This window comes from Aulonocara sp. 'chitande type north' Nkhata Bay, linkage group LG14 (assembly GCF_057382095.1).
Source record: "Aulonocara sp. 'chitande type north' Nkhata Bay isolate Kocher_YH1m ecotype deep benthic linkage group LG14, A_spYH_male_GT1.1, whole genome shotgun sequence".
NCBI classification, from domain to species: Eukaryota; Metazoa; Chordata; class Actinopteri; order Cichliformes; family Cichlidae; genus Aulonocara; species Aulonocara sp. 'chitande type north' Nkhata Bay.
Window position 1 is genome coordinate 6462776 of NC_141357.1, and position 15452 is coordinate 6478227.

The 15452-nt window shown below is 39.8% G+C and overlaps 2 protein-coding genes across 2 annotated transcripts; both read left to right on the forward strand.

The window, feature by feature from the left end:
* Nucleotides 1-7942: 7942 nt before the first annotated feature.
* Nucleotides 7943-9967, forward strand: LOC147313956 (uncharacterized). Its single transcript, XM_086262694.1, has one exon. The coding sequence runs from the start codon at nucleotides 7943-7945 to the stop codon at nucleotides 9965-9967; it is 2025 nt and encodes a 674-aa protein (XP_086118820.1).
* A 2780-nt stretch (nucleotides 9968-12747) lies between these two features.
* LOC147313957 (uncharacterized) lies at nucleotides 12748-14778 on the forward strand. Its single transcript, XM_086262695.1, has one exon. The coding sequence runs from the start codon at nucleotides 12748-12750 to the stop codon at nucleotides 14776-14778; it is 2031 nt and encodes a 676-aa protein (XP_086118821.1).
* The last annotated feature ends 674 nt before the right edge of the window (nucleotides 14779-15452 follow it).

Genomic DNA, 15452 nt, shown 5'->3' on the forward strand with positions numbered 1-15452 from the left:
GTGAGTGGGAAAATCGCGACCTCAAAAAGCAGTTAGTAACAACACAGCGAATCCTTTCTGTATATGAGGCTAAGAACAGCAGCCTTGTAGAAGAAAATAAACAACTGACACTTGAGGTCAGCGCAAAGCACGCCCCGCTACCTCAGATTTCCACCAAGGCCAAGCCAAACTCTATGGCGAAATCATATCAGCAGTCTGAGGTTGGGCGCTCAACCAGATTCATCTCAAGCATTCCTCAAAAGACAGAAAAAAAGGTTTATTTCCTCCCTCCTCTCGTAGGCAAAACGTTGGCATTGCAGAATGTAAGCAGTAGACCCTCCAGATTAACCAACACACCCCCATAATTAAGTAACAGACCCCATCAGCCGGGTCATCACACCAGTAAGAACCCTGCTGCCCTGTTCCCACACCAGAAAGAACAATTTTAAACAATAATTCCCATTCATACATTGAAAGAAATAATCAGTTTTTAGACTGGTCAACAAACACAAACTGACTTTTTAAAAAATTAAAACTCAATCACTAAGAGATATGGTTAAAAACAATGCTAAAAATACACTGAGGCAATTACCTCTCTAACCCAGGAGGACCTGTATTTCCCTTAACACCAAAAATAGTAGACAACACTAAATAATAACATCTGTTTGCTGTGAGGAAGTGACATGAACACGTTCCATCTGTGTCACTACCTCACCCCCAACCAGTCGCGGCAGATGACTGCCCCTTTCTGAGCCTGGTTCTGCCGGAGGTCTCTGCCTGTTAATAGGCAGTTTTTCCTCCCCACTGTCGCCAAGTGCTTGCTCATAGGGGGTCCTCGGATTGTTGGGGTTTCTGTAATATTGTAGGGTCTTTACCTTACAATATCAAGTGCCTTGAAGCATCTTCTTGTGAACTGGCACTATGCAAATAAAAAATTATTGGACTGAACTGATTTTCCTTTTGTTTATTAAGTCTGAGTGGTTGTGTTTTAGCACTTTTGATCTACTTCTATACATTGTATTCATTCCTTGAAACGAAGTAATAATTCTAAACTTTCCACTGTGATTCTAAAACCTTAGCAGAGAGCAGAGTGATAGGTTTGTAGCTTGAACCTATTCGCTGGAACGTTGAAGACAATATAATTACACAGCAAAGCAAGACACAAGTAGGCAAAGTTCTTCATGTTTCTCGTGCACGGGAGAGAACCGGACAGGCGCCGTTCCTTCGCTTGACCCCAGTTGCTCTCTTCGTTCTCCCGTAACACTGTTCTTTTATTGAGGTTACATGAATATGCATCGGTTCATTAACATATGACGTCTACATACACACAAAGAGTACCTTGCCTGTGTGTGTGTATGTGTGTGTGTGTGTGTGTGTGTGTGTGTGTGTGTGTGTGTGTGTGTGTGTGTGTGTGTATGTATGTGTGTGTATGTGTGATACCTGAATCTATGCAGTGAAATGAATTAATTGCTGAATTTAAGTTAAAAACTTCGAATTAGATGAAAAATACAGAAATTTTCACCTGAAAGCAAAAGTGCTGAACTGCTAAAAGCTGACATTTGCACAAAAGAAGTTGGAAAATAGCTGAAAATGTTTTAAATGTAAATTTAAAAAAACTAAGAAATGAGAAAAGAAAATTTAGAGTCAGAAAACATCTGAATGAATATTAAAAGTTCATATTCTTTGAATCACTGAATGACTAAATTGTGATCCCTCCACTTGGATCCACAAAGTTTACATCTCTGAGCTTTCAAAGACACTGTGTTGGAAAGAGAACAACGATGGCGACGTTTTGAGGGGAAAATGATGGCTGTAGAGCAAACACTGTGGACACAGCAGCAGTTGAAAGAGAAGTGTTTATGATGAATCTTGGCAGAGTGAGAGAGGGCTAAGCAGGCAGGTGTGAGCCTGGTTGCTATAGTGACTGCATCCAATGGCTCCATACACACGACACAGACATGCACCTCACTTCTGCTGCTTAAAATGAACAGAAACGTCAGCCTGAAACAAATGAAATTGAAATGAAAAGTACAAGTCGTATTGACAAAATTCTTTCACCGTGAGTGGCAGCAATGTCTAGTCTACTGAATTCTCAGTTTTCATGCCTGTGGAGTTTATTATATGGACGTGGTGACAGTGTAAAGACAGCCTGCTCTTCTGATTTTCAAACGAACCTTCTGAGCCATTTTAACATTAGAGTCTATGGAAGAGTTGGAGGGAGGAAGCTGTGCATTGGTGACATTTATGACAGAACCATAACACCTATTACAATAATAAACACATTGGATGAAAGAGGACAGTGATGGCTACGTTTTGAGGGTAAAATCATACCTGTAGAGCAAACGCTGCAGACACAGCAGCAGTTTTAAGAAAAGATTTTAAGATTAATTCCCACCCTCCTCTCACTCTAGCAGTTGAGCTGTCTCACTCTAGCGCCAACATTCCGTCCCATACACACCCATTATAAACGGCTGAAAAAAAGGATGAAACTTAAACTGGAACTGAAGAAAAAGTACAATAGATATTGAAAAGATAAATACAAGTTGAATAGTTGAATGTCTTGTCTGCGTTTGAAAGTTTGAATGGTGGCTCTACGTCAATGTATGTGGAAGTAGTTAGAGTTGAAAGAGGAGTGAGTTGAAGGAGAATTTGAAGGGTCTCCCCATTGAAATACATGGGAAATTTTTGTTGAATAAAGTTGAATAAATTAAAAAATATAAATGTTAAAAATGAGAAAAATACAAGCAGTCATGTCTAAAAGAAGAGCAATCTAACGGTGTTTGAATGCTTTTACAGCATTCACACTAATTAAGAACAGAAGAGCAAAAAGGACACTTACCATAAGACAAACAGCATTAACGTTTTTCTGTGATGTCACAAAGCCATTTGTGACATCACAGAATTGCCTTTGAAGATAGCTGTAGGGGGCGGAGTCAGGTTTCAAGAAAACCTATAAATACACCCCATGTAGACAGAAACTGTAAGTTTGAGTTTCCATTTGGAACGCACATTACCTAGTTGAGTAGATAACTGGTTGCACTTGATAACTTTGCGCAAACAATATAAATACAAATTAAATACATTCATTTAAAAATAGCTGCCACACTAGAATTACAGCATAAAAAAATTGAAAAATTAAGGAGAAGAGAAAAACACCTCATGGCTTTAAACAAGGAACAGCAGAAGACAATATCAAAATTTGTTAAGGTGTGTAGAGAACGTGTGGATGATATTTCGAGCCTTAAACAGGAAGCCCGCGCCCATCTCTCACAAGTAGACCAACTAAGAAAACGTATGGCTCAATGTGAGATGAAGGCTGCAGGATCAGAGAAATATGAGAAAAAAATCCTGGACCTTCAAAAGAAATGCAAAGACTTGGAAAGGAAACATGCCACTGAAAAAAAGAGACGGGAGCAGAAAGAAAAAGATGTGGAATTTCTGTCTCGTCTTCAAGGCAAAGTCAATAGACTGAGCAAAGAAAATGAGGCCTTGAAGCAAGAATTAAAGCAAGTGACCACTGAAAAAAACCTAAAAGTAAAAGAACTGAAGGAAAAAGAAAAACAGATAAAAAATGAGCTTAGAGTCCAGGACCAGCTCAAAGAAGAGAGGGTCAACTTTGAAAAAAGGACATCACAATATCTTGTAGAGGCTAGCACGCTGTTTCAATGTAGAGACAGACTTAAAACAGTGGAGGCACTAGAAGAGAAATTAAAAGCTGAAATTAAAACATGGCAAAAAAAAGCAGAGGATTTTGAAGAGCAAAAGGACAGGGTCATTATGGAGAAAAGCGCATTGATAATGAAAAATAATGAACTGTCAGATTTGCTTTTGAGAAAGGACTTGGACAATAACAAACTAGTAAAAGAGTTAAAAGGAAAACGAGAGGAAATAGAAAGTCAGACAAAGGAAGCCTCAAAGCAGCTTTCTAACACGCAACACAAAGTCCTGCAGATGAAAAATGAACAAATAGCCAAACTTGAAAGTGAGAGGCGGGAATCCTTCAAGAAAATGACATCCCAAGATCATGAGATTGTCAGTCTGAGAAATGCTCTGAAAGAAACAGAACACAGACTAAAAATACAGATGACGCACGACAAGTTTTGGAATGAAAAACTTAATAAGGAGTTATCTGAGGCTAAGACCGTGATCAGTCAATTTAAGGACACCATAGAGTCACTGACAAAAGACACAGAACAAAAGAATAGTGAACGAGAAATGATTCAAGCAGAGCTATCCAAGTCTCAGACCAGGTATTTTGCTGTGAAAAATCAACTGGAGCTCATCAAACAAAAGCAGGCAGAAGCGCAGACGGCACAGGCCAAACAACTTGCCTGTGTCAACAAGGAGCGCAAGGTAGTTAAGAAAAGGCTGGTCCAGAATTTGGCAGACAAAGAAAAGGTGGACAAAGAGCTCACACACTACAAAGAAATTGTGTTTCAGCAGCAAGAAAACATAAAAGAGCTGGAAACTGAAATTCAAATGAGTTCAACTCAAAGACAAACGATTGAAGGACAAAAACAGGAAATTGACCGTCTGACGAAGCAGGTAAAGGACCTGCGTGAGGAGAATTCCTTAAAGGTTGCCATTGAGCTGCACAAATACGCTGCAAAAACACAGGAAAAAATCTTCTCGCAGCGGCGAACAAACAGACTTAACGCTAAAAGAAAAATGCACATGTCCAGTCACGCATTAGTATTTGAACAGCGCCGCCGGGACCGCCTGTTATGCAAATATAAACAACTGGTCACAGAAAAGGACAAAGAAATTAAAGAACTGCGGCCAACGCTGAATCAGGAGGCTGCACTTCAAAACAAAGATGCCATACAGAAACTCCACAGATGTGAGTGGGAAAATCGCGACCTCAAAAAGCAGTTAGTAACAACACAGCGAATCCTTTCTGTATATGAGGCTAAGAACAGCAGCCTTGTAGAAGAAAATAAACAACTGACACTTGAGGTCAGCGCAAAGCACGCCCCGCTACCTCAGATTTCCACCAAGGCCAAGCCAAACTCTATGGCGAAATCATATCAGCAGTCTGAGGTTGGGCGCTCAACCAGATTCATCTCAAGCATTCCTCAAAAGACAGAAAAAAAGGTTTATTTCCTCCCTCCTCTCGTAGGCAAAACGTTGGCATTGCAGAATGTAAGCAGTAGACCCTCCAGATTAACCAACACACCCCCATAATTAAGTAACAGACCCCATCAGCCGGGTCATCACACCAGTAAGAACCCTGCTGCCCTGTTCCCACACCAGAAAGAACAATTTTAAACAATAATTCCCATTCATACATTGAAAGAAATAATCAGTTTTTAGACTGGTCAACAAACACAAACTGACTTTTAAAAAAATTAAAACTCAATCACTAAGAGATATGGTTAAAAACAATGCTAAAAATACACTGAGGCAATTACCTCTCTAACCCAGGAGGACCTGTATTTCCCTTAACACCAAAAATAGTAGACAACACTAAATAATAACATCTGTTTGCTGTGAGGAAGTGACATGAACACGTTCCATCTGTGTCACTACCTCACCCCCAACCAGTCGCGGCAGATGACTGCCCCTTTCTGAGCCTGGTTCTGCCGGAGGTCTCTGCCTGTTAATAGGCAGTTTTTCCTCCCCACTGTCGCCAAGTGCTTGCTCATAGGGGGTCCTCGGATTGTTGGGGTTTCTGTAATATTGTAGGGTCTTTACCTTACAATATCAAGTGCCTTGAAGCATCTTCTTGTGAACTGGCACTATGCAAATAAAAAATTATTGGACTGAACTGATTTTCCTTTTGTTTATTAAGTCTGAGTGGTTGTGTTTTAGCACTTTTGATCTACTTCTATACATTGTATTCATTCCTTGAAACGAAGTAATAATTCTAAACTTTCCACTGTGATTCTAAAACCTTAGCAGAGAGCAGAGTGATAGGTTTGTAGCTTGAACCTATTCGCTGGAACGTTGAAGACAATATAATTACACAGCAAAGCAAGACACAAGTAGGCAAAGTTCTTCATGTTTCTCGTGCACGGGAGAGAACCGGACAGGCGCCGTTCCTTCGCTTGACCCCAGTTGCTCTCTTCGTTCTCCCGTAACACTGTTCTTTTATTGAGGTTACATGAATATGCATCGGTTCATTAACATACACACAAAGAGTACCTTGCCTGTGTGTGTGTGTGTGTGTGTGTGTGTGTGTGTGTATGTGTGTGTGTATGTGTGTGTGTGTGTGTGTATGTATGTGTGTGTGTATGTGTGATACCTGAATCTATGCAGTGAAATGAATTAATTGCTGAATTTAAGTTAAAAACTTCGAATTAGATGAAAAATACAGAAATTTTCGCCTGAAAGCAAAAGTGCTGAACTGCTAAAAGCTGACATTTGCACAAAAGAAGTTGGAAAATAGCTGAAAATGTTTTAAATGTAAATTTAAAAAAACTAAGAAATGAGAAAAGAAAATTTAGAGTCAGAAAACATCTGAATGAATATTAAAAGTTCATATTCTTTGAATCACTGAATGACTAAATTGTGATCCCTCCACTTGGATCCACAAAGTTTACATCTCTGAGCTTTCAAAGACACTGTGTTGGAAAGAGAACAACGATGGCGACGTTTTGAGGGGAAAATGATGGCTGTAGAGCAAACACTGTGGACACAGCAGCAGTTGAAAGAGAAGTGTTTATGATGAATCTTGGCAGAGTGAGAGAGGGCTAAGCAGGCAGGTGTGAGCCTGGTTGCTATAGTGACTGCATCCAATGGCTCCATACACACGACACAGACATGCACCTCACTTCTGCTGCTTAAAATGAACAGAAACGTCAGCCTGAAACAAATGAAATTGAAATGAAAAGTACAAGTCGTATTGACAAAATTCTTTCACCGTGAGTGGCAGCAATGTCTAGTCTACTGAATTCTCAGTTTTCATGCCTGTGGAGTTTATTATATGGACGTGGTGACAGTGTAAAGACAGCCTGCTCTTCTGATTTTCAAACGAACCTTCTGAGCCATTTTAACATTAGAGTCTATGGAAGAGTTGGAGGGAGGAAGCTGTGCATTGGTGACATTTATGACAGAACCATAACACCTATTACAATAATAAACACATTGGATGAAAGAGGACAGTGATGGCTACGTTTTGAGGGTAAAATCATACCTGTAGAGCAAACGCTGCAGACACAGCAGCAGTTTTAAGAAAAGATTTTAAGATTAATTCCCACCCTCCTCTCACTCTAGCAGTTGAGCTGTCTCACTCTAGCGCCAACATTCCGTCCCATACACACCCATTATAAACGGCTGAAAAAAAGGATGAAACTTAAACTGGAACTGAAGAAAAAGTACAATAGATATTGAAAAGATAAATACAAGTTGAATAGTTGAATGTCTTGTCTGCGTTTGAAAGTTTGAATGGTGGCTCTACGTCAATGTATGTGGAAGTAGTTAGAGTTGAAAGAGGAGTGAGTTGAAGGAGAATTTGAAGGGTCTCCCCATTGAAATACATGGGAAATTTTTGTTGAATAAAGTTGAATAAATTAAAAAATATAAATGTTAAAAATGAGAAAAATACAAGCAGTCATGTCTAAAAGAAGAGCAATCTAACGGTGTTTGAATGCTTTTACAGCATTCACACTAATTAAGAACAGAAGAGCAAAAAGGACACTTACCATAAGACAAACAGCATTAACGTTTTTCTGTGATGTCACAAAGCCATTTGTGACATCACAGAATTGCCTTTGAAGATAGCTGTAGGGGGCGGAGTCAGGTTTCAAGAAAACCTATAAATACACCCCATGTAGACAGAAACTGTAAGTTTGAGTTTCCATTTGGAACGCACATTACCTAGTTGAGTAGATAACTGGTTGCACTTGATAACTTTGCGCAAACAATATAAATACAAATTAAATACATTCATTTAAAAATAGCTGCCACACTAGAATTACAGCATAAAAAAATTGAAAAATTAAGGAGAAGAGAAAAACACCTCATGGCTTTAAACAAGGAACAGCAGAAGACAATATCAAAATTTGTTAAGGTGTGTAGAGAACGTGTGGATGATATTTCGAGCCTTAAACAGGAAGCCCGCGCCCATCTCTCACAAGTAGACCAACTAAGAAAACGTATGGCTCAATGTGAGATGAAGGCTGCAGGATCAGAGAAATATGAGAAAAAAATCCTGGACCTTCAAAAGAAATGCAAAGACTTGGAAAGGAAACATGCCACTGAAAAAAAGAGACGGGAGCAGAAAGAAAAAGATGTGGAATTTCTGTCTCGTCTTCAAGGCAAAGTCAATAGACTGAGCAAAGAAAATGAGGCCTTGAAGCAAGAATTAAAGCAAGTGACCACTGAAAAAAACCTAAAAGTAAAAGAACTGAAGGAAAAAGAAAAACAGATAAAAAATGAGCTTAGAGTCCAGGACCAGCTCAAAGAAGAGAGGGTCAACTTTGAAAAAAGGACATCACAATATCTTGTAGAGGCTAGCACGCTGTTTCAATGTAGAGACAGACTTAAAACAGTGGAGGCACTAGAAGAGAAATTAAAAGCTGAAATTAAAACATGGCAAAAAAAAGCAGAGGATTTTGAAGAGCAAAAGGACAGGGTCATTATGGAGAAAAGCGCATTGATAATGAAAAATAATGAACTGTCAGATTTGCTTTTGAGAAAGGACTTGGACAATAACAAACTAGTAAAAGAGTTAAAAGGAAAACGAGAGGAAATAGAAAGTCAGACAAAGGAAGCCTCAAAGCAGCTTTCTAACACGCAACACAAAGTCCTGCAGATGAAAAATGAACAAATAGCCAAACTTGAAAGTGAGAGGCGGGAATCCTTCAAGAAAATGACATCCCAAGATCATGAGATTGTCAGTCTGAGAAATGCTCTGAAAGAAACAGAACACAGACTAAAAATACAGATGACGCACGACAAGTTTTGGAATGAAAAACTTAATAAGGAGTTATCTGAGGCTAAGACCGTGATCAGTCAATTTAAGGACACCATAGAGTCACTGACAAAAGACACAGAACAAAAGAATAGTGAACGAGAAATGATTCAAGCAGAGCTATCCAAGTCTCAGACCAGGTATTTTGCTGTGAAAAATCAACTGGAGCTCATCAAACAAAAGCAGGCAGAAGCGCAGACGGCACAGGCCAAACAACTTGCCTGTGTCAACAAGGAGCGCAAGGTAGTTAAGAAAAGGCTGGTCCAGATTTTGGCAGACAAAGAAAAGGTGGACAAAGAGCTCACACACTACAGAGAAATTGTGTTTCAGCAGCAACAAAACATAAAAGAGCTGGAAACTGAAATTCAAATGAGTTCAACTCAAAGACAAACGATTGAAGGACAAAAACAGGAAATTGACCGTCTGACGAAGCAGGTAAAGGACCTGCGTGAGGAGAATTCCTTAAAGGTTGCCATTGAGCTGCACAAATACGCTGCAAAAACACAGGAAAAAATCTTCTCGCAGCGGCGAACAAACAGACTTAACGCTAAAAGAAAAATGCACATGTCCAGTCACGCATTAGTATTTGAACAGCGCCGCCGGGACCGCCTGTTATGCAAATATAAACAACTGGTCACAGAAAAGGACAAAGAAATTAAAGAACTGCGGCCAACGCTGAATCAGGAGGCTGCACTTCAAAACAAAGATGCCATACAGAAACTCCACAGATGTGAGTGGGAAAATCGCGACCTCAAAAAGCAGTTAGTAACAACACAGCGAATCCTTTCTGTATATGAGGCTAAGAACAGCAGCCTTGTAGAAGAAAATAAACAACTGACACTTGAGGTCAGCGCAAAGCACGCCCCGCTACCTCAGATTTCCACCAAGGCCAAGCCAAACTCTATGGCGAAATCATATCAGCAGTCTGAGGTTGGGCGCTCAACCAGATTCATCTCAAGCATTCCTCAAAAGACAGAAAAAAAGGTTTATTTCCTCCCTCCTCTCGTAGGCAAAACGTTGGCATTGCAGAATGTAAGCAGTAGACCCTCCAGATTAACCAACACACCCCCATAATTAAGTAACAGACCCCATCAGCCGGGTCATCACACCAGTAAGAACCCTGCTGCCCTGTTCCCACACCAGAAAGAACAATTTTAAACAATAATTCCCATTCATACATTGAAAGAAATAATCAGTTTTTAGACTGGTCAACAAACACAAACTGACTTTTAAAAAAATTAAAACTCAATCACTAAGAGATATGGTTAAAAACAATGCTAAAAATACACTGAGGCAATTACCTCTCTAACCCAGGAGGACCTGTATTTCCCTTAACACCAAAAATAGTAGACAACACTAAATAATAACATCTGTTTGCTGTGAGGAAGTGACATGAACACGTTCCATCTGTGTCACTACCTCACCCCCAACCAGTCGCGGCAGATGACTGCCCCTTTCTGAGCCTGGTTCTGCCGGAGGTCTCTGCCTGTTAATAGGCAGTTTTTCCTCCCCACTGTCGCCAAGTGCTTGCTCATAGGGGGTCCTCGGATTGTTGGGGTTTCTGTAATATTGTAGGGTCTTTACCTTACAATATCAAGTGCCTTGAAGCATCTTCTTGTGAACTGGCACTATGCAAATAAAAAATTATTGGACTGAACTGATTTTCCTTTTGTTTATTAAGTCTGAGTGGTTGTGTTTTAGCACTTTTGATCTACTTCTATACATTGTATTCATTCCTTGAAACGAAGTAATAATTCTAAACTTTCCACTGTGATTCTAAAACCTTAGCAGAGAGCAGAGTGATAGGTTTGTAGCTTGAACCTATTCGCTGGAACGTTGAAGACAATATAATTACACAGCAAAGCAAGACACAAGTAGGCAAAGTTCTTCATGTTTCTCGTGCACGGGAGAGAACCGGACAGGCGCCGTTCCTTCGCTTGACCCCAGTTGCTCTCTTCGTTCTCCCGTAACACTGTTCTTTTATTGAGGTTACATGAATATGCATCGGTTCATTAACATATGACGTCTACATACACACAAAGAGTACCTTGCCTGTGTGTGTGTATGTGTGTGTGTGTGTGTGTGTGTGTGTGTGTGTGTGTGTGTGTATGTATGTGTGTGTGTATGTGTGATACCTGAATCTATGCAGTGAAATGAATTAATTGCTGAATTTAAGTTAAAAACTTCGAATTAGATGAAAAATACAGAAATTTTCGCCTGAAAGCAAAAGTGCTGAACTGCTAAAAGCTGACATTTGCACAAAAGAAGTTGGAAAATAGCTGAAAATGTTTTAAATGTAAATTTAAAAAAACTAAGAAATGAGAAAAGAAAATTTAGAGTCAGAAAACATCTGAATGAATATTAAAAGTTCATATTCTTTGAATCACTGAATGACTAAATTGTGATCCCTCCACTTGGATCCACAAAGTTTACATCTCTGAGCTTTCAAAGACACTGTGTTGGAAAGAGAACAACGATGGCGACGTTTTGAGGGGAAAATGATGGCTGTAGAGCAAACACTGTGGACACAGCAGCAGTTGAAAGAGAAGTGTTTATGATGAATCTTGGCAGAGTGAGAGAGGGCTAAGCAGGCAGGTGTGAGCCTGGTTGCTATAGTGACTGCATCCAATGGCTCCATACACACGACACAGACATGCACCTCACTTCTGCTGCTTAAAATGAACAGAAACGTCAGCCTGAAACAAATGAAATTGAAATGAAAAGTACAAGTCGTATTGACAAAATTCTTTCACCGTGAGTGGCAGCAATGTCTAGTCTACTGAATTCTCAGTTTTCATGCCTGTGGAGTTTATTATATGGACGTGGTGACAGTGTAAAGACAGCCTGCTCTTCTGATTTTCAAACGAACCTTCTGAGCCATTTTAACATTAGAGTCTATGGAAGAGTTGGAGGGAGGAAGCTGTGCATTGGTGACATTTATGACAGAACCATAACACCTATTACAATAATAAACACATTGGATGAAAGAGGACAGTGATGGCTACGTTTTGAGGGTAAAATCATACCTGTAGAGCAAACGCTGCAGACACAGCAGCAGTTTTAAGAAAAGATTTTAAGATTAATTCCCACCCTCCTCTCACTCTAGCAGTTGAGCTGTCTCACTCTAGCGCCAACATTCCGTCCCATACACACCCATTATAAACGGCTGAAAAAAAGGATGAAACTTAAACTGGAACTGAAGAAAAAGTACAATAGATATTGAAAAGATAAATACAAGTTGAATAGTTGAATGTCTTGTCTGCGTTTGAAAGTTTGAATGGTGGCTCTACGTCAATGTATGTGGAAGTAGTTAGAGTTGAAAGAGGAGTGAGTTGAAGGAGAATTTGAAGGGTCTCCCCATTGAAATACATGGGAAATTTTTGTTGAATAAAGTTGAATAAATTAAAAAATATAAATGTTAAAAATGAGAAAAATACAAGCAGTCATGTCTAAAAGAAGAGCAATCTAACGGTGTTTGAATGCTTTTACAGCATTCACACTAATTAAGAACAGAAGAGCAAAAAGGACACTTACCATAAGACAAACAGCATTAACGTTTTTCTGTGATGTCACAAAGCCATTTGTGACATCACAGAATTGCCTTTGAAGATAGCTGTAGGGGGCGGAGTCAGGTTTCAAGAAAACCTATAAATACACCCCATGTAGACAGAAACTGTAAGTTTGAGTTTCCATTTGGAACGCACATTACCTAGTTGAGTAGATAACTGGTTGCACTTGATAACTTTGCGCAAACAATATAAATACAAATTAAATACATTCATTTAAAAATAGCTGCCACACTAGAATTACAGCATAAAAAAATTGAAAAATTAAGGAGAAGAGAAAAACACCTCATGGCTTTAAACAAGGAACAGCAGAAGACAATATCAAAATTTGTTAAGGTGTGTAGAGAACGTGTGGATGATATTTCGAGCCTTAAACAGGAAGCCCGCGCCCATCTCTCACAAGTAGACCAACTAAGAAAACGTATGGCTCAATGTGAGATGAAGGCTGCAGGATCAGAGAAATATGAGAAAAAAATCCTGGACCTTCAAAAGAAATGCAAAGACTTGGAAAGGAAACATGCCACTGAAAAAAAGAGACGGGAGCAGAAAGAAAAAGATGTGGAATTTCTGTCTCGTCTTCAAGGCAAAGTCAATAGACTGAGCAAAGAAAATGAGGCCTTGAAGCAAGAATTAAAGCAAGTGACCACTGAAAAAAACCTAAAAGTAAAAGAACTGAAGGAAAAAGAAAAACAGATAAAAAATGAGCTTAGAGTCCAGGACCAGCTCAAAGAAGAGAGGGTCAACTTTGAAAAAAGGACATCACAATATCTTGTAGAGGCTAGCACGCTGTTTCAATGTAGAGACAGACTTAAAACAGTGGAGGCACTAGAAGAGAAATTAAAAGCTGAAATTAAAACATGGCAAAAAAAAGCAGAGGATTTTGAAGAGCAAAAGGACAGGGTCGTTATGGAGAAAAGCGCATTGATAATGAAAAATAATGAACTGTCAGATTTGCTTTTGGGAAAGGACTTGGACAATAACAAACTAGTAAAAGAGTTAAAAGGAAAACGAGAGGAAATAGAAAGTCAGACAAAGGAAGCCTCAAAGCAGCTTTCTAACACGCAACACCTGGAGAAAGTCCTGCAGATGAAAAATGAACAAATAGCCAAACTTGAAAGTGAGAGGCGGGAATCCTTCAAGAAAATGACATCCCAAGATCATGAGATTGTCAGTCTGAGAAATGCTCTGAAAGAAACAGAACACAGACCAAAAATACAGATGACGCACGGCGAGTTTTGGAATGAAAAACTTAATAAGGAGTTATCTGAGGCTAAGACCGTGATCAGTCAATTTAAGGACACCATAGAGTCACTGACAAAAGACACAGAACAAAAGAATAGTGAACGAGAAATGATTCAAGCAGAGCTATCCAAGTCTCAGACCAGGTATTTTGCTGTGAAAAATCAACTGGAGCTCATCAAACAAAAGCAGGCAGAAGCGCAGACGGCACAGGCCAAACAACTTGCCTGTGTCAACAAGGAGCGCAAGGTAGTTAAGAAAAGGCTGGTCCAGATTTTGGCAGACAAAGAAAAGGTGGACAAAGAGCTCACACACTACAGAGAAATTGTGTTTCAGCAGCAACAAAACATAAAAGAGCTGGAAACTGAAATTCAAATGAGTTCAACTCAAAGACAAACGATTGAAGGACAAAAACAGGAAATTGACCGTCTGACGAAGCAGGTAAAGGACCTGCGTGAGGAGAATTCCTTAAAGGTTGCCATTGAGCTGCACAAATACGCTGCAAAAACACAGGAAAAAATCTTCTCGCAGCGGCGAACAAACAGACTTAACGCTAAAAGAAAAATGCACATGTCCAGTCACGCATTAGTATTTGAACAGCGCCGCCGGGACCGCCTGTTATGCAAATATAAACAACTGGTCACAGAAAAGGACAAAGAAATTAAAGAACTGCGGCCAACGCTGAATCAGGAGGCTGCACTTCAAAACAAAGATGCCATACAGAAACTCCACAGATGTGAGTGGGAAAATCGCGACCTCAAAAAGCAGTTAGTAACAACACAGCGAATCCTTTCTGTATATGAGGCTAAGAACAGCAGCCTTGTAGAAGAAAATAAACAACTGACACTTGAGGTCAGCGCAAAGCACGCCCCGCTACCTCAGATTTCCACCAAGGCCAAGCCAAACTCTATGGCGAAATCATATCAGCAGTCTGAGGTTGGGCGCTCAACCAGATTCATCTCAAGCATTCCTCAAAAGACAGAAAAAAAGGTTTATTTCCTCCCTCCTCTCGTAGGCAAAACGTTGGCATTGCAGAATGTAAGCAGTAGACCCTCCAGATTAACCAACACACCCCCATAATTAAGTAACAGACCCCATCAGCCGGGTCATCACACCAGTAAGAACCCTGCTGCCCTGTTCCCACACCAGAAAGAACAATTTTAAACAATAATTCCCATTCATACATTGAAAGAAATAATCAGTTTTTAGACTGGTCAACAAACACAAACTGACTTTTTAAAAAATTAAAACTCAATCACTAAGAGATATGGTTAAAAACAATGCTAAAAATACACTGAGGCAATTACCTCTCTAACCCAGGAGGACCTGTATTTCCCTTAACACCAAAAATAGTAGACAACACTAAATAATAACATCTGTTTGCTGTGAGGAAGTGACATGAACACGTTCCATCTGTGTCACTACCTCACCCCCAACCAGTCGCGGCAGATGACTGCCCCTTTCTGAGCCTGGTTCTGCCGGAGGTCTCTGCCTGTTAATAGGCAGTTTTTCCTCCCCACTGTCGCCAAGTGCTTGCTCATAGGGGGTCCTCGGATTGTTGGGGTTTCTGTAATATTGTAGGGTCTTTACCTTACAATATCAAGTGCCTTGAAGCATCTTCTTGTGAACTGGCACTATGCAAATAAAAAATTATTGGACTGAACTGATTTTCCTTTTGTTTATTAAGTCTGAGTGGTTGTGTTTTAGCACTTTTGATCTACTTCTATACATTGTATTCATTCCTTGAAACGAAG

Excerpts from the sequence above, each read along its gene's own strand:
- LOC147313956 (XM_086262694.1), top strand. The coding sequence starts at position 7,943 with ATGGCTTTAAACAAGGAACAGCAGAAGACAATATCAAAATTTGTTAAG.
- LOC147313957 (XM_086262695.1), top strand. The coding sequence starts at position 12,748 with ATGGCTTTAAACAAGGAACAGCAGAAGACAATATCAAAATTTGTTAAG.